Raw genomic sequence first — 20,688 nt, 5'->3', positions numbered from 1 at the left:
ACAGTCCAGTAAAGAACAAGCTCAGCAGTCTGGGACGACTACAACATGTGGCGCTGTTACGTTGCAGGAAGCCCAGCAGATTATTGAGCAGCACCTGGCTGTGCTGGACACGGACGACTGGGGCAGTGGGCTCCTGTGTGCTGGAGTCTGGCCCGATGGCTTCCCCTCTGCTCTCCTCTCCACGGAAGACTCCTGTTTCTCCTCTGTCTTACGAGATGGACAAATCCTTTCATTTTGCCTGAACACCCTCAGCCTGCAGGGTAAACGGTGAGACGCTTCTATTTCCGTGCATCATATTCTACACACACATGGATCCTGAACTGATTTGAACACTCATATTCTCTTGAAAACTCCAGGAACCGTCCTCTGAGTCTGAGTGACCTGAAAAGGGTGTTGCAGAGCAGTGGCCTTCCGGAAGGCCGCGTGTTCTGTGACGGCATAGTGGATCTGGAGGATGGGGATGCTCTGCGGCTGATCCCGACGGCAGTCAGGCTACTCACAGAGAGAGCTTCTCACGGAGACTGGAGCCTTCGCAGTAGCTGGCTCTCTCACCTGGGGAAGGGTTACCAGAACATCCCAGGTGTGTCTCCAGTACTTCAAGCGTCCCTATATATTAGAGGTTTATTTAGATGTGAAAAGTCCTCATAAAAGTTTTTTTTGACCAGGAATCACTTCCCTCTGATCCTAAAACTGTCTTTTAGATCCGGTTCTGGTGCAGATGGAAGCAGGCAACCGGGCTCTGAATGCAGTGTTTGCTAGTAAACTTGCTGCAAAGGGAAAATCATTAGCAGAGTTGCTGCAGCCTCACAGCATCGGTAAACCTTCTGATGGAGTTGTTGTCTCAAAATGTTTCATTCTTTGTTCCATTCTATTTTGACCTAACGCCAGCCCTCTTCACCACCACAGTGAGCTCAATCAATGATTTTCAGCTCCGGTTAAAGAGGAACTGGGTTTAGGCCGCTCACGGTCCGGCAGGCTCCGGCCTCGCAGCCGCTGGCGCCTCATTTCTGGGTCAGCTGGGAACTGATGCAGCCCTGTGACCTTTTTACAACCAGGAAAACGACACTGCCAACCACGGAGACCACTCGTTTGCAGATACTAAAACTATAGGCTAAAGCTAAGCTAACCACAAACAGACTAAGGAGTAGCTACTAGAACAAGAACAACTAAACAAGATAATTAAAATTGCTAAATGACTACAAAATACTATAAACCTAATAACCTAAAAGACTCTCCACTGAACAATCTATGCTATGCTAACTAGCTACTCAATGCTCACTTTACCTCTCTAGTCGCAAGTGTCGTCAACAGGTGCTGGTTTATACGAGGGCCTCAGTGAAATGTGCTGGTTCATGACCAAAGCTGAGCATCTTTCCTTTTTCTAAACTCTGTCTCGGTTTAACTCAACAATTAATTTGAGGCTGGATCAGCATGCAGGCCCCAGGAATATTAACCGCTGCTGTATTTTCAGATGAATACAGGATTCTGGTGGACATGCGATGGAACAAGCAATATCTGGATATTTTAGCCAGCAAGTGCAACTTTGAAGATGAAGAACGTTACATGGATTTTCTGGAGGCACTGAACACAGTTGCTAACAGGTACGTTTGCAGCTGGGACCCTGCAGTAATATCATGATGTGTGTACTATATGTGTGTATTAGACAAAGTTAAGACTTATTTGCTCTCATGTTCAGGATTGTTCTACTGATGGACCGAGAGGAACGATCAGTCATCTGCACATATTCTGCCAACCTGTCTCCCCAGAGCAGCGCTTTAGGGACGGCCACAGCCTTCAATAAAGGTCTGCAAAACACACCTGTGCTGACAGCCAACGCACTATAGCACCACTTAAGACACGAAACTTTACATTTGAATGTGAAGAGAAATAGAAACAGGGATATAAATTACAGTTTAGTGATTATTAAAGAATGCTAAAATGTTTTCAGTACTCGTGTTACAACTGCTGCCAAAATTCAAGGCAGGACCCTAGAACGCAGACAGGTGCGACAGCTGACAGTGAAAGAACGATTTATTGACAAGATATGGGTGCAGTGCTCATCAGAGAGGAAAGACATTGTGACCAAGGGAAAGAGAGGACAGAAAGGTTAAGCAAAAGGTTAATCGAGTCAGGAACATTCGGGTTTCCGCTGGCAAAGACGAGACGATCTGGCGCTGGACAGCTGGTGTCGACTGCTTTAGAGGCCTGCTAATCACACCGATTAGCCGATGGTGTGGAGGCAGCCAGCGCGAGAGCTGGGGCAACCACGCCCCCTAGTGGAAAAATGGAACACCACACAGACCAAAACCAGGATCATAACAACTCTTTTATTCAAACCACAGTTTAGGATCCCCTCCCCCCCACACACACACACACACACAAGCGCATCGCAACCTCGGCTCAGTGCTTAATGGTGTCTCCTGCTCAGGTACCGTGGATGTGTCCCACTTGGCTCACCCTGTGCTCGTTCACCTGAGGTCCTTCTTTGATCTGTGGGAATCCTTCACCCTGCAGGCTTTGCAGAATGGACAACCCTGCATCTCAGACCACATCATGTTTGAGGTTGGTGCACCTATGGTCTTTCTTCCTTACTTTCCTCCTTCCCTTCCTCCGAGTGCTGTTTTTGCAGCTCCTTTACTTTTACACTGCAGCTCCTACATCTGATCATATTTCTTAATCACTGTTGTTATCATTTAGATTTCTTTGGGGAAACGCTAAACTGTGCAAAAGTCAGAAATGTCGGGTTTCCTGCTCACTGATCACGCTCCTTCTGTGTCTGATGTGCAGATCCTCCAGCTGCTACAGTGGCTGGACCACTTCTGGGATGCTTGCAGCACGCTGCCAGCCGACTCTCAGAGCATTTCTATACTGTCTCTCCACTGGCAGTGGGTGCACAAGCACCTGATCACCAGGCTGCCACAGCTGTTGTTGGGAGACACGGACACCTCGTCTGAGTAAACGCCCACATCTTTGTATTTAATAGTATTTCCAAATGTTAAGACTGCTAATAACTCCATGTTTTGCGTGTAGCCAAATGCCTCTGGGAATGTTTTCTTTTCAATTTCTGCTTCCTTCTTCATCCCTCTGACTGTGCTGTTGTGTAGAGGACACAGGGAGCTGCAGGCTGTTTCTGCAGCCATCCAGGCTCTCCTGTCGCCGCCCGCCTCTGTTGCTGCGGCTCTGAAGGGAATCCAGAAAACCTTAGGAAAAGCTCTGCCCTTCAAGGTCAGGAAATCTTGCGTAACAACTTGTGGTTTTTAGGGTGAATTTGAATTCAGCTGAGATTTTCAGTTCACAATCTGTGTTTGTGTTTTGGTTTTTATTGACTTGGTCGTTTTTTTTGTTTTTTTTTGCCAGCTGCTGACAGTGGCGGACTGTGCCTCTCGACTGCGGCGGCTGAGTAAAGCTCTGGATGTAAATGATCTCAGGCTGGAGGACACCACAGCTTCTATGAGTCAAGAGTTGGTCCGACTACACGTTGTTGGGCTGGGACTGGACATTAAGGAGAGTCTACTAGAAGCATGTGGACTGGTTCTACTGGCCAACACCCTCCTGGATCCTCACTCGTCTGGTGAGCTTCTACTAAAATACTTTGATCTGTTATTTCCTTTGTTGAATATTGTAGACAGACAAGTCTCTCCATGCACCATCTTAACAATCGGAGTAAATGTACTTCACTCATCTACTCGCCTCTCTCATTTTCGCTTTAGGAGTTTTGGACAGATTGGTGTCGAGTGTTGAGCAGCAGCAGCGTGAGATGACTTGTAGAGGTCTGCTTGATGTCGGCTCTCATCCCGAGGATCAGGAGCTGGGAGTAAGAGTGCAGTTGTCCAGACAGGAGCTGCAGCAGCTGCGTCACAGGGTTCAGCTGTGGCCCCTGATGGAGGAACTGGCTGTTCTCAATCAGCTACGACTTAGCAACGACCTCCTGCACCTGGCATTTTCTCCTGGGTATCACTTCTTTATGGATGCAGCAACACCACAGGCCCACATTTCAAGTATTGATGCTTATTAAACGTTATCAATACTGGCTCTGATTGACAGGGACCGGAAGGCCGAGGACAGCTTACGGCGAGAACTGTCCAGACATCTGCGCTACTGTCTCCAGTCCACGCCGATAAATCTCAGCCACCTCCAGCCGCTGTGGTTTCTGCTCAGCAGTGACAAGGTCGGGAAAATAAAGCTCCTCTTCATCCAAACACATGTCATCTTATTAGTAAAGCTTGAAATCCAGCCGGTTACAAAGTGTGTTGTGTCACCCATGTGATGAGTAATGTGTAAATGAGAGAATATATTGGCCCCCGCCTCATTTACAGACCTGTTTGTCTTGCTTCCACTTACCTTCCCAGGACCCTCCCAGTTCTCAGTACAGCTCACAATCCCATCACCAGATGTAATCATTCATGAGCCTTCCTGTTTAACCTTGTCTGGCAGCCTGTCCATCACCATAGTGAGCAATACCAGGCTCGGCTTATTTTTGGTGCAACCCCTCCACCCCCTTCTCTGACACCCCTGCAGAACGTTCCAGCACTGTCTGAGGGTGCACGCCACTCACATTAGGAGCATTTCTTTCTTGCCGTGCCTACGTACAGATGCCCCCCCCCTCCCCTGTCTCTTGCTGCCCCCACTAACGCCAGATAACCGTGCGGTGCCCAAGCGCAGATTCCTCCAGAATCACATCCAGGGGTACTTTTTATTAATGTTGCAAGAAACTAAAAGAAACTTTTATTCAGTATAAAAAGTCATACATACTGTTCAAACTTCTAAGGTTTTTTTTTTTTTTGCGATGAAAGAAATCATTTTAGAATGTCTTCTAAACCTTTATGTGACCCATAATGTGAAAAATCTTTTTTGGGTAAAAAAAAAAATTAAATTAAAAAAATAATTAAAATGCCCCCACCCAGAATGAACCTCAATGAATCCCAACCAGTAGTCGGTACACACATACAACCATTTAAAGTGACACTCACCATCCCTAAATATTAAGCTGTTTTAGTAGGTTAGTAGATCCTCAGAGAGCTTCCAAAGCATCAGAGGGATGTTAATCTTCACCCTCATCAGTCAGACGGCACAAAGAAAATACCCATTTATCTAACCAGGTTATTGTCGGTTTGTCTTAGAATGATGACATCGTTTTCAATTGTTCCCGTTATAGGTCACAGTGAAGCAGAGAAAGTTCTAACCTGATTTGTCTGCGCTCATTTTTCCCATCACCAAACCTGGAATTTTACAGAACTTTAATCTTTTCCTCAACTTGTCTCCTTCCAGCCCGCTGAGGAGCTGCAGTTTGTGTGGTGTGAGCTGCTCTCTCAGGCTCTGGCAGCCATATGGAGCAGCAGCGCGGCTGCTGACCCCGACCCTTGGCTAAAGTGGGATCCACAGAGACTGACGGAGCAGCCGTCTTCCAGAAAGCATCATGGAAAAATAGAAAACAGGGTATCTGATCAGCACAGGCTCTCACTGACGTGGGTGCTGAAAGCTGGTTTAATGCATGTTCCCGGTGTTTTCAGGGGCCAGCTATGTTGACTAAAGCAGTGTGGTCACGTTGCATACTGGGAGTGCTGGGCAGCAGTGAGAGTGTCACTGGATGGGCACCTTCAGGGGAAGCTCTGCTCTCCCACTCCTACATAACACTGGGGGAATGGACAGACAGGATCCAGCAGCTCCAGGACTTGTCTGCTGTGTTGTGGGACAATATGGGGATGTCCTCATTGGCTGAATTCAGGTAGATGAAGGACATGTCCTGTTACAGCGACACAAATATTTACCTCCACATCTCTGAAGAGATGTAAAGCAAGAATATCAGCCCAGGAAATGCAGGTCTATGTGGGGAGACATCAGTGAGAAAAATCCCAGTGTCGTCCCTCTTTTTCCTTAGGCTCACAGACTTCCGACTGCAAGGATCCGTGCTCCGCCGACAGCTGCAGAGCTTGGCCGACCTGTTGCCTCCGAGCCTACAGGAAGGCTACATGGAAAGCTGTGAGAGTCTCGTGGAGGATCCTGACCCTCTGATAGCAGCCCAGGAGATCCAGACCGTCTTGAGAGAATTCGTGCCCCCCAACATCCTTCCAGAAGGACTGATAGAAGTCTGCATCAAATGCTTAGAGCAGTATGTTCAAAACAAAGTCCAAGGCTCTGAGCAGTTGGCCTGCTCTGGGGTCTTCTGGGTCAACATGGGCCTGCTGCAGATCAAAGTGTGGACACCACAGACCATCTTTGACCCGGCTATGAAGCGATCCTACAAGCTCATTTATGCTCAGCAGGAGGTCAGTTGACTTATAAAACTATCAAAATACAAAAACCTTCAGTAGGAACAGGAAATTGTTGTACAAAGTAAATGGAAATACAATATTTCCTGAACTAATACAAACTAGGAAAGCATCAATGTTTCTCTTAGTGGAGTGTTTGCTCAGAATGACGTCTGTCTGTGCGCCTGTCTGTCTGTCTGTGCAGCTGTCGCTATTACAGGAAGAGTGGAGGTCACGCAGCCTCTCGTCTCAGATGATGACTGGAGCAGAGCTGGCTGAAAGCAGCATTACTGATGGTTTCCAGCATCCACGGATCAGGTCAGAACCAGCTATTGATGGTGCAGGATTATGAAATATTTGTCCTCTTGTGCAAATATCTGCAGAGTAAACCACACATGACCGGCCGTGGTCATCGAGGTGGCCTACAAACATAAGAAAGCATCCTTTTGGAGCTACAAGCCTCTGCTACCTCACAAACAGCCACTCAGGAACATTAAAGTGATCAATGAGCTGCTGGGCTGACTGGTCTTCTCCCATTAACTCAACGTTAAACTCGGTGGGGAAAATCTTTGAAAACTTATACCGAGTCTCATTTCTAGCTCGTCATTTCTTCAACACCGTTTTACCAAATCGCACAGAAAGCCGCAGCTCATTTTCATTAAAAGCTACAGACACCACAACAGTTTGTCCTGAGTCATTCTTAAACAGGACGACATGTTCAAATACATGTTCCTGGGCCTCTAGCTGCAATATCATTATTCCATGTTGCCTAATCTGGCACCTTTAGTCTGCTGAGAACAGCACATTTCTTTATTTGTTCTTTATTCTATCATTTTTATGTCAGTGTTGATCCAGCTTGTGACTTTTAGGTACCTCTGGATCCGTATGCAACAGTTGAAGGAGCAGATAGCAGAGCTGTCCAGAAAACAGGCCTGTCGTCCTACTGAGCCACACTATGGACGACTCTTCCAAGAGCTTCAGCACTACCTCTGCAGCATTGGCCAGAAATCCTCTATAGATAACCTTCTCTCTCACCTTCTCAAGGCCCTGCACAGCTCCTCTTCCTACTCCTCCAAATCTAGGTCCAAGGTCCACAGCCTCCTAAAGGAGGTGACTGTCTGGCAGAACTCGCAACAGCACTTCTGCCAGAAGCTAGTGGAGGATTACCCCATGTATCCCGATGTGGTTGGGCCCATTCAGACCGGCATCCTCCAGCTCCGATATGGCATGAGCCTGGTGGCTTCCCAGCTCGCCACCTCCCTAACGCCTGTCCCTGGTCTGCGTAGCCTGGTCTCATGCCTGCTGGCCTTCCCCACGCTGTCTCACAGCTTACCCTCCTACCTGGCCAGAGCAGACTTCCTCTGTTCCCAGTCTTGCACTGATATCCTGCACGTCCTGGATAAGCTTTTACCACAGCAGGACTCGGTGCGCGTGGTTCCCCAGCCATTGCAGCTCCGTCTCAACGCTCTCTTATATGTTCAGTGTCATGCACTCTGCACCGGAGAGCTACGTCAGGAAACAGGCAACCTCTTCAGAAACATCTGTCAGGTAAGGGAATCCTTAATTTGTGTGCCTGGTTTCACCTTTTCAACAATAACTTTGTTTTTCATGATGCTCTTAAGGCTGTAGTGAAGGAGTGGGATGAGCTGGAGCAACGCAGGAGAGAGCAAGAGCAGCTAGAGGCCAGTCTGTACCGCAGCCGCAGCCGCCATCATGGTTCAGGGCTGACTGAAGACGAGCAGGAGGAAAGGGAATTCAGGAGCCACTTCCCTCAGTTCAACCAGGTACCCAAACAAGTACCCCTGCTTGATTTCTACTGGAAATGCTTTGAAATGATTTCCTTACCACTTCCTCCCATAACAACAGAAAATCAGCAGCATAGTTTAGACTGTTTCACAGACAAACCCCCTGTTTTCTGTTTGACATGAGTCTGTCTGTTGGTGCTTCATCAGGACTTTGCAGATATAGAATCCCAGCCCTGCCTGGAGGGTCCCTCGGGCTCCACACTCGAGAGGGAAGAGAATCATGTCCAAGAAGAGGCCTCTCGGAGTGCCGGCTTGTCTCCAGAGACCATCAACACGTTGGTGAAGGTCCACCAGCACCTCTGCCTGGGATACGCACGGTCACTGTGGTACCAGAGAACAGCACCAGCTAATAACAGCAACGTAGTCATCACCACCCTGGTCTCCTCCTACCAGATAGCTTCTCCTCTCATGTCGACCTTCTATCATGTTATTGGTCAGTCATGATTTCTCACTTTATCAGGACTGTCTGCCTGCCTGCCTGACAACCTAACAAATATCGGGGCTCTTATATTTACACGGCTAAATGATTCTCTGTGTTTCTTCCTTAGATGCGGAGGTGGACCACATGCTGACAGGCAGTGGATTACTGCTCTCTGCTCTCCTCCAAAACACTGTGCAAGGTTCGGGGGCCCCAGGCGATCTTGCGATTGCCTCAGAAGGACCTTATGATTTCTACCATCAGCCCAACATGCGAGAGGCCCGTCTCTGCCTTTCTGTGTTGGAGAAGCTGGATGCTGCAGTGAAACAAAGGCTGCAGGATTGGCCAGACCACCCAGCTCTTGTACAGGTTATTATTATTACTATTATTATTATTATTACTACTACTACTATTTTAATACTCAACTGCTGTGAGGGGGTTTTGACACTAATGATCAGTGTCAACGTAAAGCCTAATGAAGCTAATCCATCGGCCAATCCTGATGTCAGGCCCGTGACTGATTCCATCCTCACCTGTGAACGTTGGCGTGCTGAACGTTGCTGTGAAGGTGGACGGGTGAATGTGGCCCCACATCTCTGAATCAGGGCATTTGAATGTTTTGTATCACTTTGGAGTTTTTCAAAGTCTGCAGGCTTAAACTTCACTTAGACTTATTCCCAGTTTAGAGAAGATGGACAAGGCTGATATGATAAAAAACAGTTAGCATTTGTCATAGTGGTAGTACCCCCTCCCCCCACTAGGTGGTGATTGGCCCTGTTTTACTTGTGTAGTGACTAAACTTTGTAGGTGTGTTAGTAGTGTAGAAAATATTAAAACTTTGACAAAGTCTGTTTAATAAGTTTTGCCGAGGATGAACATGGGCTCATTTGACTTGCAGCATTGGAGATCAGGTGAGATTGGACTGATCTGTTATTCTGTTTCTTCAGCTAACTGTTGTAATCGAGAGGATCATGGCTTTCAGTCTGGCAAGTCCACTGGCTAAATTCCTAAATGGTTTGGAGATCCTGCTGTCCAAAGCACAGGTAAGCCCAATGCTTCCCATTTTTTCTTCATTAGACTTGTTTAAGAGTTGTCTGATGGGCTGTGTAGTGTCTTAGTTCACCGATCCGTCCTGGGATCCGACGCTCCCGTTGTGTAGAGCGGATGTCTGCTCTTTTATCTTCCCGAAGACGTTTGACTGTGCTGACGTTGGTTTGCTGGTGACGATGTTGCTCGCTATTGATTCAAGCGTCAGACAACTTTATTAGCTGTCACATCATGACAAGTTAAACATAAACATCACTCAGATGTAAAACAAACCAAATAACGTCTTTGGGGCGCTCGTGTTTTAAGTTCTGTCACTTTGTGATTGACAAGAAAGTTTTGAATCTTGAATATGTCAGATACAAACAGAATGTTGAACTTATACCTCACCAGTCTTGAATGAATGAATGAATGTCTCCCAAAGGTCATTAGTGCTTAACCTTTTTTCTTTCAGTCAGTTTGGGGGGAAGAATTGTCTAATATTGGCAAAACAGGCTTAAGAATCCTCCTCCTGATACTTGGTAAACAGCACACAAGTAAACAGTAAATAAACAAGTTATCCCATATTCCTCCTTCACGTGATCGGATGGTGATCCTCAGTGATCAACCCGGTGATCATGTAAATAATTGGCCAATAATTATCAAATAAGGAAAAACTAGAATAAAGGTCGAGCCTAAGAGGTTCTGGAGATGGAAATACGTGAATGAGTGGATTCTCTCTGAGGCGCCGTCGTGTCCTGTGGGTTAAAAGCCTTTATTAGATATTTATGCTGGAGGGTCCAAAGATCACAATCATCTAGTTCGGTCGTTCGGCCCAACCCCCTGGATGGGTCCCCAGTTCATCAGAGGGCCCTATATGGCTTCAGTACCTTGCTCAGAGGTACCTGGGCAGTGCTCTGGCACCTTCCCCTACTACCAGGAACCCCCTGCTTCTCAACCCAGCTCCCAACAGACTGAGCTAGCACCGCCCAGGTGAAAAGGAAGTGGCGTTCCATGTCAGTTACTGGGTCTCTTCTCTTCAGGACTGGGAGAACAACGCCAGTCGCTCAGTTTCTTTGGGGATGGAACTTGAAGAGGTGACTCAGTTCATCATCCAGTGGCGCAAACTGGAGCTCAAGTAAGATGCCAATAATGCTTGTCCAGACGTATGTGTGTAGTCACTGTACAGATCGCTGGTCCCTGTCTAATCTCTTCATGTTGTAACAGCTCTTCTTGTTTCCTGCTAAATTATTCACATCTCTATTATATCTAGTTCTTATTTGTTGGTTTACTGATAAACTAAGAGCACGACCACAGTGCACAAGCTGTTTGTTGTGACTACCATGGATGTTGGTGTCTTCTGTTGTGGCGTGTAGCTGCTGGTCTAGCAGTCTGGATAACGTGATGAGGCAACACGCCAAGAAAGCATCCAGCCACTGGTTCTCGCTCTACCAGCTGATGGAGAGATATCTGGAGGAAGAGAGCAGCACCTCTGACTCGGGTACCTGTCAATGATCCTGATTCTGAGCCCCTAATCAGGGACACTTAAAAGTGTTGAAAAAACAACCATTACATGGACACTTGGAAATGAATTTATTGTCAATTCTTTGTTTTCCATCTTTTCATTCATTGCATGTGAAGCGGTGGAGCCTCTGTGTCTGTCCTCGGTGTCCTCCACCCTGCAGGCCTTCATGGAGAGCTCCAGCCTTGGACAGTTCCACACGCGCCTGCTCATGCTACTCAGCTTCCACTGTCACCTGCTGCTGCTGCCCACCCAGCCTGGAAAGGGTCAGCAGCCTCCCCAGTGTCACCTACACCTCTTCTAATCTTCCTGCGCAACATCAGACTAAACCCAGAGTGATCAAGCTCTGCTAGCTTTAGTTTAGCCATATTTTTAGCATTTGGTTCTTCCTCAGATAGACCTGCTATAATAAGACATCTAAAAGCATGTATAAACAACGCTATAGCCAAGTAGGTGGTTATTCCAGTGTTGATTGGCTGGCCTCCTAACTCCGGGTGGTCCTGGTGTAGACATGAAGGTACCGGGAAGAGTTTGTTGTTTTATAATCTCTTGTCTTTCAGAATCATTGTCCAGTCTTTTGTGGAACCTGCACAAATACTACAGTCAGTTCTCCGACTGCATTCAGACCAGGATCAGTCAGTTGAGACAGCCCATCGAGAAAGAGCTGAAGGTTTTCACCACTCCCTCCACATCACATGCTAGTCCCGTCTTCTGCTCTCTACATGCTTACTGAAGCACTGCTCTGATCTCAACTGTCCTCAGGACTTTGTCAAGATCTCCAAATGGAATGATGTCAGTTTCTGGTCAATCAAACAGTCGGTGGAGAAGACCCATCGGTGAGATTTCCTGCTTTCCTTAGTTGTGATTCAAATCCTGCTGCCCACATTGTTCCGGCTCCACTTTCTTTTCTCTTTCCTTCTCAGGACTCTCTTCAAGTTTCTCAAGAAGTTTGAGGAGGCTCTGAGCGGTCCTTGTCTCCCTGCACTGGTAGAGCCTGAAAGCCACTCTAGCAACTTGACCTTGGACACCCTGGACCCAAACTCAGCAGAAGCCCCCATCCAACAATTTCTCCACAGCGTTAAGAGCAGTTTGCCTGGGGAGGGCAGAGATCTGCAGGTCTCACCTCTTTCTGGTCGTCCTTCTCTTTGTCTCATATTTATTCAGATATTGTCATTGATCGGACACATTCTCTGTATCTGTAGGATGTTGCGAGGAATAACGACCTCCACAAAGGAGTTGAAGCTTCATCTCTCCAGGAACGTCTGCCCTCTCTGACCAAGAAAATGAGAAAATTGTGCGTCCAGCTACATAAGATGAACCCAGCACCTGAACTGGCAGAAGACCTGGACGTCTTCATTGGTAAAACCCAAACACACAGCACATGTTGATGTGGGTCATCTCGCCACGGTATGGTTGTCAGACCTATTCACCATCATTCAACCATGTAGAACGGAGGCCTGGGTTCAAACCAACCTCGGTCTCACTGGAACCACCACTCTACACACTGTCTGTTTGTCAAACACGTCAGAGATCAGGAGCGTCTCCTCCTCCGTCACCTGTTTCTATGTGTTTTAGGTGAGATCATCAGGAACGTGCAGGAGCTCCAGAGTCTGACGGTGGACACGTCAGCAGAGAAGGAGAAGCAAAAATCTGATGTGAAGCACATCCTTCAGCAGAAGCAGAGGGCTCTGTCAGACCTCTTTAAAATGCTCACACAAATCGGTCCGTGCCGTTTCTCCCTCCTGCACCGTGTGTGAACAGTGGTCTTCAAGCCAAACACATGAACGTTTCCCTTTTGTCTCTACAAATCCTGGTGACGTTCAGGTCTGTCATACCGGAAAGGCCTGACGTGGAGCAGAACATTCAAGCCAGAGGAGAACCTCTGCCTGCAGCCCATCGAGCTCAGAACCACCCTTGATGCTGTCCAGAACCCAGAGCCAGCTGAGAGAAAGTAAATAACACTTTAATTGTTCTACAGAACATTACGTCTTTATCGAACCTGGCACCGCCATGTTTTTGCCTGTAATAGTTTGCTCTGTATAGGCAGCAGGTAGCTGTGATGCCCAGCTCAGTTCTGGGTGGAGTTTGGCTCCACCTGGACCTATGTTAACAGTTGTTTGAGATGCTCCAGCAACAAGTGAACCAACGGGAGCTTCAGCATTGTTTAACAGCTCAGTTGACTGTCTGCTCGACCTGGGTCACATGTCAGGTTTCTCCCTTCCCGTTTCTAGATTATTTCCAGAGATCATCAAAGCCTGGGACGGTTGTCAAAAGTACTTTTATCGTTCATGGGCCAGAAGAACTGTCCTGCAGACTGCTCTTCAGCACGCCTCCAAGGTGACCTCCAGACACTCCGTTTTATTTAAGTCACGTTGAGACAGCTATGTTTCCATTTCATCTACATTGAAGTGCATCAAATCACATAAACTGACTCATCAAAGCTATAATGATTCAAGATAAATATTCAAATCATGACAACTAGTACCTTTTGAATGTATGTGATGTGTGAGGGCATTCAGGCCCAAACGGGCCTCTCGTGGGCTTGTCATAATGTTTCACACTAATCAGGATAAGAACAGACCGTACGGATGTTGTTCTGACCCTGCTGGTTCTTCCAGGAGTTGGGTCTGGGGAATATAGAGCGCTGCAGAGGTTTCTCCAGCCACCTCTTCAAGCTCCTCCTCAAACAACGACAGAACCTAGCCAAGCTCACGCACCAATGGGTCCATCTCAGGTCAGTCTGCTCCTGCATCTAGAAGCATGTTTTAGCTGCTTGCACGTAAATATTTTACTTTTCCAACCTTTAGAATTACATTTTGAACCCATTTCGGAGCCACTTTAAATGCCATTTAAAGGTGGGCTGAACTGTCTTTTCCCTTTTCCATCCCAACTACCAGGAGGCAAACAAATGACATCCAGAGTGTCAAAGCCCACCTGCAAAGAAACATCCAGGAGCCTGGCTGCACTCTGCCACCACAGAAGGCTCTGCAGGACTGGGTCGCCAGAGGCCAGACACTAGCCATCCAGTGCTCCACCATCTTGCAGCAGCTGGTCTGGCTGCTTCAGTGCTGCCCAGTGGATCCCCAACAGAAGGAAGAGACAGGCGGCTGCCTGCAGCACGGTTTGAGGTGTCTTTCTCCCCTCACAGCACAGTGCCAACCTCCTGGCTGCCTCATCCGGAAGGGGGACGCAGCCTGGCACAAGCTGAGCCAGCATGTGGATGCTGTGCTGAAGGAAAGTGAAGGTCTGAGGATGGAGCTCTGCGTGGTGGCTCAGCAAACCTCTGAAGGGGAACTCCTAACATGGTAAAATAGCCTTTAATTATTCATTTTATTTAATATGGCATGTTTTATCTTGCTGTTTGTGACTCTTAAGTCCTAATCAAGGATTTGAAGTAATAGTGTTTATTTGATATTATTATTATTTGATATTAATTATTTAATATCATCTTTTAAAGTGTTTTACTGAAGTTGTTGACTTTTCTTCTTAACCTTTTCCAACCTCCATTTTCCAGTTTTTTGGTCACTGTTTTTTTTCCCTTTTCATTTGATTATTTCCTCTGGCCACACAATTCCAAAATTATTGTATGGGTGTTTTTAATAGGAAACACAAACTTGTCCCAGTCATACACGATATTAATGTTTCCTCAGGAATCATTTTGCCACGTGTTGCGCTTCCTTTGACCAGCTGGGGGTTGTTGTGGCTCAAATGCCCAGCATGGAGCAACTCTTCACTCCTCCTGTAGGTGTCAGCAACATAAGCCAGCAGCCAGCGATTACCCAGGGCCTGCAGTATGTGAGAGGACAGGTAGAAGCCGGCATCAGTGACTTCACCAAGTGGAAGACGCAGGTCGTGACCCTGCAGGAACAAAACCCAGGTAATGTCACCGACGTTCCTTTTAATGTAATGGAGACAGCAGGAGATCTAACTCCATGGGTGTGTTCCCTCCTCAGAGGAGCAGCCCGACTTGTGCACAGAGTTCTCTGCTGAGCTGGAGAAGATCATCAACACAGTCCTGTGTGCAGTCCAGGCACTGATGAAGAACGCAGAGCAGAAGCAACTGCACACATCGGAAGGAGACAGAGTGAAGAGCAAAGGTGAGGACGGTACCAAACTATCGAAGGAAGGGGCTATTGTAGCCTTGGGATGCACCTCACGGCCTGCCTGACAGCGAGGGAGAAGTTTTTCAACAGGAAAGTTTCAAGCAGGCGTAGTTACTGTGTTTGATGATGTGTTTCACTGGCTTCACGACCTCTGGAATTCACACGTTTGCCTGTTTGTGTGAGGAAATGGGAAAGGAAGAGCTTATGAAGTTATTGCTCGGTACAGCTTGGTGTGCTCGGTGTGGTTGCCGTGTGGCAACTTGCTGGCCTGTGTGTATGAGCTGGAGACGTTCAGGGCAGTATCCTGTACCCCTCTGCTCTCAGCTCTGTTCAGTTTTTTCTTTTGTGTTGCAGACGGTGTTGAGGAGGAGGAAGAGTCTTCGGAGGACCTGTTAAAGACGGGACACTTGACTCAGCTCCTCGAGGCCAAACTGGCAGCTGAGGTGGAGTCTTTGAGTGTGGGGAATGTTGTTGGTAGTCTTGAAAGACTTCTGACCCGCCTCCGGTCGCTCTGTGACTCTTGTGAGCCAGCACAGCTTCAGGTACCAGCAGCATGACACATGTTGCACTTTCATGCTCTTTCTCTGTCATTCATTTCTTTATTTCCTGTGCGTCTGTGTAGATGGTTAGCCTGGTGTGCAGACTGCTGGTACGGCTGGAGTCTCTGCTGGGGATTTACTCGGACCTGGTGCGCTACTATCTGGCTGTATGTGTAGGAGCCCACCGAAGCGCAGCAAAACTGCTGTCTGTCCTGGCCAGCATCTTCACCCAGCTGGCTCAGAAGGTACCGACGCAGCCGCACTTGTTGCGTGCAGCACAAGATCCTGACCATAACTGCTGTCTTTCTTAGGGGTTCTGCCTGCCTCAGGACACGGTAGCCGGGGACGATGGAGACGGCTCCATGAATTTTCATGACTACGAAGGAGGCGGGATCGGAGAAGGTGAAGGCACGAAAGACGTCAGTGACAAGATTGAGAATGAAGATCAGGTGAGGAAAACTTATTTGTCTTCATAAAATCTGAAGCAGACAAATGTTTAAATAAGTTTTGGATGCGAGGTGTTTTCCTTAGATGTGGGAAGCTAAGCTAAATGCTACATGCTGTGATCATCTGAATGTATTAGATTTATCATTTAACCAGCATTCCTCGTAGTTATTCCTGAGTTTTTTTTTCTCTTAGGTTGAGGACACGTTCCAAGAGGGTCAGGAGAAAGAAGAGCAGCAGCAGGAGGAGAAAATAAAAGCTGAAGACAACGCCATTGAAATGTCCGAGGACTTTGATGGTCAAGCCTACGACAGGGATGAGAATGAAGCAGGTACCTTTAATCATTTGGACTCTTCTGATACACAACATGGAGGGATACTGGGGCCAGCGGCTGGTTGACTGGGATCATTTAACCTCACAGATAAAGATGATGACACGTCTGATGGGGAGGAGCAGGAGCTGGATAAAAAAATGGGAGACCTGGGGGAAGGACATACTGATACCCTGGATGAGAAAATGTGGGGGGACGATGAGGATGAGGACGAGGAGGAGGAGGAAGGATGTGACAAGGAGGAAGAGTCTGGCCGTGGCATGGACCAGGTAGAAACCACCAAATGAGAGCTTTGAAATAAACACGGTTCATTTTAAGCACATGTCTGTTTACTGTCGGCCAACGATCAGACTAAGTCAGAACTGGCTGCTAAAGACGACAGCTTGGAGACTGCAGACGGCAGCGAGGACAAGGATGAAAGAAGAGAAGAAGAGAAGAAAGAGGAAATTAATGAACAAGGAGATCAGGTGCACTCATTCAGCGATCAAACACTTCCTTTGGCCTTTTCCTGCTTCTGTGTACCACCGTCGCTGACTTTGTGCTTGTGCTCTTTTCTAGAGGGAGTTTGATGAAAATGAAGTGGACCCCTACCACGGTAAACAGGACACAAGACCTGAGCCGGAGACCATGGACCTGCCAGAGGACCTCAATCTGGATCAGGATGAGGCTCGAGACAGCGGGCTGGACGAGGGCGATGGTGAGAGTTGTTAATAAGAATTTAAACAAAGATGCTTCATTGCAGACGTATCATGTAGAACATCAGAGGTTTTACAGAGCAGCAGGACCCCTGAGGGTACTTTGACCTACTGTTGGCCCTTTATGCCATCCTGTTGAGATCATCAGATCTGTATCAGCCCTCCTGTAATTGAGTTTTCTCCGTCTCTTTATAGAGGACAATCCATTGGACATTGGTGAGCAAACTCCAGCTGTAGATGAGGAGGATGGACAGAATAATGGAGAAGAGGAAGCAGCAGCGGAGATGGAGGAGGTCCAAACAGATCATCCAGGCGAGGAGAGTGCTGAGGAGCCCAACGATGAAGAGGAGGAAAACGTGGGCGACAAAGATGGAAAAGACACTGATTCTGTGGAGAAGAATGAGGAGGAAGTGGATGAAGAGAAGAATGGAAGGGAGGCAGCAAATGAAGATGTGAAGATCCCAGCGGACGAAGAACAGAAAGCAAAGGTCAGAGATGCCCAGCTGAGCACAGATGTCTCCACACCAGGTTGGGCGTGTGTGCTGATGTGTCCTGTCTAATGCAGGAGGGAGCTGATCCGGAAGCAGAGCTGCCAGAGTCCTCTGACAGGAAGGAGCACCACGCAGACGGCCAGACTGGCGAGCAGAATATTCAGAGCGATACAGCAGTGGAGCTGGCAGGAGAGGTGGCGGAGAAAGACCAGGCCAAGGAGGTATGGACTTGGAATTGTTGTCCCAAAAGTTTGAATATGAACCCGTGTTCCAGAGTACTGCTGAGCGCCAGGTTAAAGGTCATATCAACAGGAAACCTCCCTTCTGATTTGGGGGGGGGGTCCAAATTTGACCTGAGGCAGCTCTGAAGTTCACTCTCCCACCCTGTCCTAGTGTCATGTAAGTGATGATGATGATGATACTGCAAAATCTCTGCTGAGGAATGAAGATCAGGCCTTTACATCCATTAGCTGCCAGTCCAGAGGTCTGGAGGGAGAGATGCTGGACGCCATGTCTGAGACGTCATGGACTCCATGTCTGAGACGTCATGGACTCCATGTCTGAGACGCCATGGACGTCATGTCTGAGACGTCATGGACTCCATGTCTGAGACGTCATGGACGTCCTGTCTGAGCTGTAGATGTCCTAAACAGTGGGATTGTGGGGAGAAAACTGTATGAAAAATCCAGATTTAACACGTAGAAACAATCGGGAGATAGATTTAATACATTTGAGTCGGTGGGGGAGGGCCTTCCTATTAGTTCTGTGTGGTTTGAATTCTAATAACTGAAGAAAATTATTTTATTTGGATTTGAGATGTTTTGAAAAAGACAATTGGATTTTGGTAATAATCATTTTGATGAAGTGAATTCAGCCTTTTCCTGCAGTGAGAGTCTGGCCCCTGCGAGCCTGTCTTTGTTAGCATTTTTCATGTAAGATGTCTCTAGTGAAGACCGGTAACGCTCCAGCTGTGTGTAACACTGTGTGAGTGCTCTGGACTTTGGCTCATTGCCACTAGCTGGTGGGACAATGCGGCTCACGACCGACCCTCCATCTGGCCTTGATTTGGCCGGACAATTGTGTGAATCAGAGACACTAAACTGAGCTTGTGTGAGTGAGAATGTGGCTTTGTCCGATGAGACTTGATTCTATTCTGTCTGCAGAAAAAGTCTCTCTTCAATAAAGTGTCGGGGGCACAAACTGGATGTCAGTTTGCGTAATAGCACATTTACATGAGTAAATACATCTCTGCTCCATCAGGAACATGGGACTGGAGCTGCTGACGCCAGCCAGTCTGAAGGCCACGAGTCCAAGCTGACGGCACAGGTGGCTTCACAGAGCCAGACCGAGAAACCGACGCAGGTACGTCGTGATGCGTTGCAAGACCATATTTAGTGTCGGCGTGCCTTCTGACCATTTGTTTGTTGTGCAAACCAGGTCTTTAGTGGGTTTCGAACTGTTTCCGTCACTTTTATCTAGAGCTTTAAAAGAAAACCAGGCCGTGCAGACAACAAGCGATCCATCGGTGATCACAGTGAGCAACTGAAGAAGCGCCTGCGGACAGTTGAGGAGAAGGAGGAACTCGCTCCAGACAGCAGACAGAATGACAGCCAGCAGGAGTCGGACCTGTACCAGCACATGAAGGAGGAAGAGACGGTCTATGACACACAGACCTATGGTCAGTAATGACCTCACACCCCCCCTTTTTGAGATTAGTAACTCACAGGAGATGTTCTTTCAACCTGGTTCACACCGATTTCTGAAATCACATCAGCACTAATGTTGCCGCTTATCATCTTTGCTGCTTCCAGATGTCGCCAGTACCAACCAACACAAAGCAGCAGGAGCTCAGAAGGACCAGGATGAGGAAAAGACCACTGAGGATGCTGCTATGGAAACAGAGAAGCAAGAGGAGGATCTTGAGGCATCAGAGGTCCAGGAGCTGAAACCTGAACAGCTGGACTCGAGAAAGGTCTCACACAAAGGTAAAGCACGCTCTGCTCTTCCCCTTGGAGTCAGAGACACAACTTCACAAAGTTGGACCTGATTTTTTCTTCACCCCCAGAAGGTGCAGACAGTAGTGAGATGGAGCTGCAGACTCTGGAAGAGACCATGGAAGAGGATAAGTGGAGGGAGGGACAGAATTCTAGAGAACAACAGACAGAAAGGACCAGAGAATCAACGTACCACACAGATCCTGAACTGCTGCTGATGGACAACGTTCAGGTATTTGTCTGAAGCCTGGTTGAAGCGGCATGAACATCATCAGTGATGAAATGCATTTCACACAAATGTGATGAATTTGACTTTAGAATTTCATACAGGTGCCTTTTTACAGGATTCTGAGACCGTGTGTGTGTGTGTGTTTTCAGGAAACGGAGGTGGACCGGGAACAGTTGCGTAAGGAGATGGAGCTGCAGCTGGAGGCCTGGCATAAACTGTCTCCCGGCTCTCAGGAGGAGGTGCGACTCGTTCCAGATTCCTTTCATGGCTCTTTAAAAACGGCGCCATCCTGCATGTTTCACCTGCTGCTGCTGTCGGTGTGTTTCAGGAGGCAGCGGCGGCGGCCATGTGGCACCGGTATCAACATCTGACCTCGGCTCTTTCCCAGCAGCTGTGTGAGCAGCTTCGTCTCATCCTGGAGCCCACACAGGCAGCTAAACTCAAGTCAGGAGCATCTTCTTCACAGACTTGTGTTTTCAGATGCAACCGTCGAACAGGTCAACTCATTCTTTTTCACGCTGTCACAGAGGCGACTACCGCACAGGGAAACGGCTCAACATGAGAAAGGTGATACCCTACATCGCTAGTCAGTTCCGTAAGGATAAGATCTGGCTGAGGAGGACCAAGCCCAGTAAGAGGGACTATCAGATCTGTCTGGCTATCGATGACTCTTCCAGCATGGTGGACAATCACTCCAAACAGGTTAGAAAACCCTCCAAGCCTTCAACACGGAGATGATCGGAACATTTTACTTGTGCAAATTCCCAGTTGACACTTCATCCAACTTTAATGAAGACAGAAACATCCAGTTACACCTCCAAACAGCTTTAAAATCAGATTTTCACT

General features: G+C 47.7%; 1 protein-coding gene across 2 annotated transcripts in view; it reads left to right on the top strand.

Annotated features, from left to right (window-relative positions):
• Window positions 1-20,688, top strand: part of mdn1 (midasin AAA ATPase 1) — a 45,122-nt gene that overhangs the window by 22,444 nt on the left and 1,990 nt on the right. For both annotated transcript variants that reach the window (XM_057017567.1, XM_057017566.1), the window contains exons 48-97: window positions 68-267; window positions 357-580; window positions 702-815; window positions 1,472-1,601; window positions 1,697-1,803; window positions 2,429-2,562; window positions 2,788-2,954; window positions 3,105-3,225; window positions 3,358-3,571; window positions 3,711-3,951; window positions 4,045-4,168; window positions 5,269-5,436; window positions 5,511-5,725; window positions 5,879-6,266; window positions 6,454-6,566; window positions 7,118-7,796; window positions 7,871-8,032; window positions 8,201-8,486; window positions 8,602-8,840; window positions 9,419-9,514; window positions 10,538-10,632; window positions 10,871-10,995; window positions 11,136-11,282; window positions 11,577-11,686; window positions 11,779-11,852; window positions 11,940-12,132; window positions 12,219-12,375; window positions 12,592-12,738; window positions 12,841-12,967; window positions 13,248-13,353; window positions 13,635-13,750; window positions 13,914-14,321; window positions 14,667-14,893; window positions 14,970-15,113; window positions 15,474-15,661; window positions 15,742-15,903; window positions 15,970-16,107; window positions 16,298-16,433; window positions 16,524-16,702; window positions 16,784-16,900; window positions 16,992-17,130; window positions 17,324-17,616; window positions 17,694-17,840; window positions 18,880-18,981; window positions 19,099-19,297; window positions 19,431-19,604; window positions 19,685-19,845; window positions 19,992-20,081; window positions 20,171-20,286; window positions 20,370-20,544. In XM_057017567.1, coding sequence (XP_056873547.1) covers window positions 68-267; window positions 357-580; window positions 702-815; window positions 1,472-1,601; window positions 1,697-1,803; window positions 2,429-2,562; window positions 2,788-2,954; window positions 3,105-3,225; window positions 3,358-3,571; window positions 3,711-3,951; window positions 4,045-4,168; window positions 5,269-5,436; window positions 5,511-5,725; window positions 5,879-6,266; window positions 6,454-6,566; window positions 7,118-7,796; window positions 7,871-8,032; window positions 8,201-8,486; window positions 8,602-8,840; window positions 9,419-9,514; window positions 10,538-10,632; window positions 10,871-10,995; window positions 11,136-11,282; window positions 11,577-11,686; window positions 11,779-11,852; window positions 11,940-12,132; window positions 12,219-12,375; window positions 12,592-12,738; window positions 12,841-12,967; window positions 13,248-13,353; window positions 13,635-13,750; window positions 13,914-14,321; window positions 14,667-14,893; window positions 14,970-15,113; window positions 15,474-15,661; window positions 15,742-15,903; window positions 15,970-16,107; window positions 16,298-16,433; window positions 16,524-16,702; window positions 16,784-16,900; window positions 16,992-17,130; window positions 17,324-17,616; window positions 17,694-17,840; window positions 18,880-18,981; window positions 19,099-19,297; window positions 19,431-19,604; window positions 19,685-19,845; window positions 19,992-20,081; window positions 20,171-20,286; window positions 20,370-20,544 — 8,814 coding nt within the window. The remainder of the gene's footprint in view (window positions 1-67; window positions 268-356; window positions 581-701; window positions 816-1,471; window positions 1,602-1,696; window positions 1,804-2,428; window positions 2,563-2,787; window positions 2,955-3,104; window positions 3,226-3,357; window positions 3,572-3,710; window positions 3,952-4,044; window positions 4,169-5,268; window positions 5,437-5,510; window positions 5,726-5,878; window positions 6,267-6,453; window positions 6,567-7,117; window positions 7,797-7,870; window positions 8,033-8,200; window positions 8,487-8,601; window positions 8,841-9,418; window positions 9,515-10,537; window positions 10,633-10,870; window positions 10,996-11,135; window positions 11,283-11,576; window positions 11,687-11,778; window positions 11,853-11,939; window positions 12,133-12,218; window positions 12,376-12,591; window positions 12,739-12,840; window positions 12,968-13,247; window positions 13,354-13,634; window positions 13,751-13,913; window positions 14,322-14,666; window positions 14,894-14,969; window positions 15,114-15,473; window positions 15,662-15,741; window positions 15,904-15,969; window positions 16,108-16,297; window positions 16,434-16,523; window positions 16,703-16,783; window positions 16,901-16,991; window positions 17,131-17,323; window positions 17,617-17,693; window positions 17,841-18,879; window positions 18,982-19,098; window positions 19,298-19,430; window positions 19,605-19,684; window positions 19,846-19,991; window positions 20,082-20,170; window positions 20,287-20,369; window positions 20,545-20,688) is intronic.

Source organism: Takifugu flavidus, chromosome 19 (assembly GCF_003711565.1).
Source record: "Takifugu flavidus isolate HTHZ2018 chromosome 19, ASM371156v2, whole genome shotgun sequence".
NCBI lineage: Eukaryota > Metazoa > Chordata > Actinopteri > Tetraodontiformes > Tetraodontidae > Takifugu > Takifugu flavidus.
This window is presented reverse-complemented; position numbering and strand designations above follow the sequence as displayed.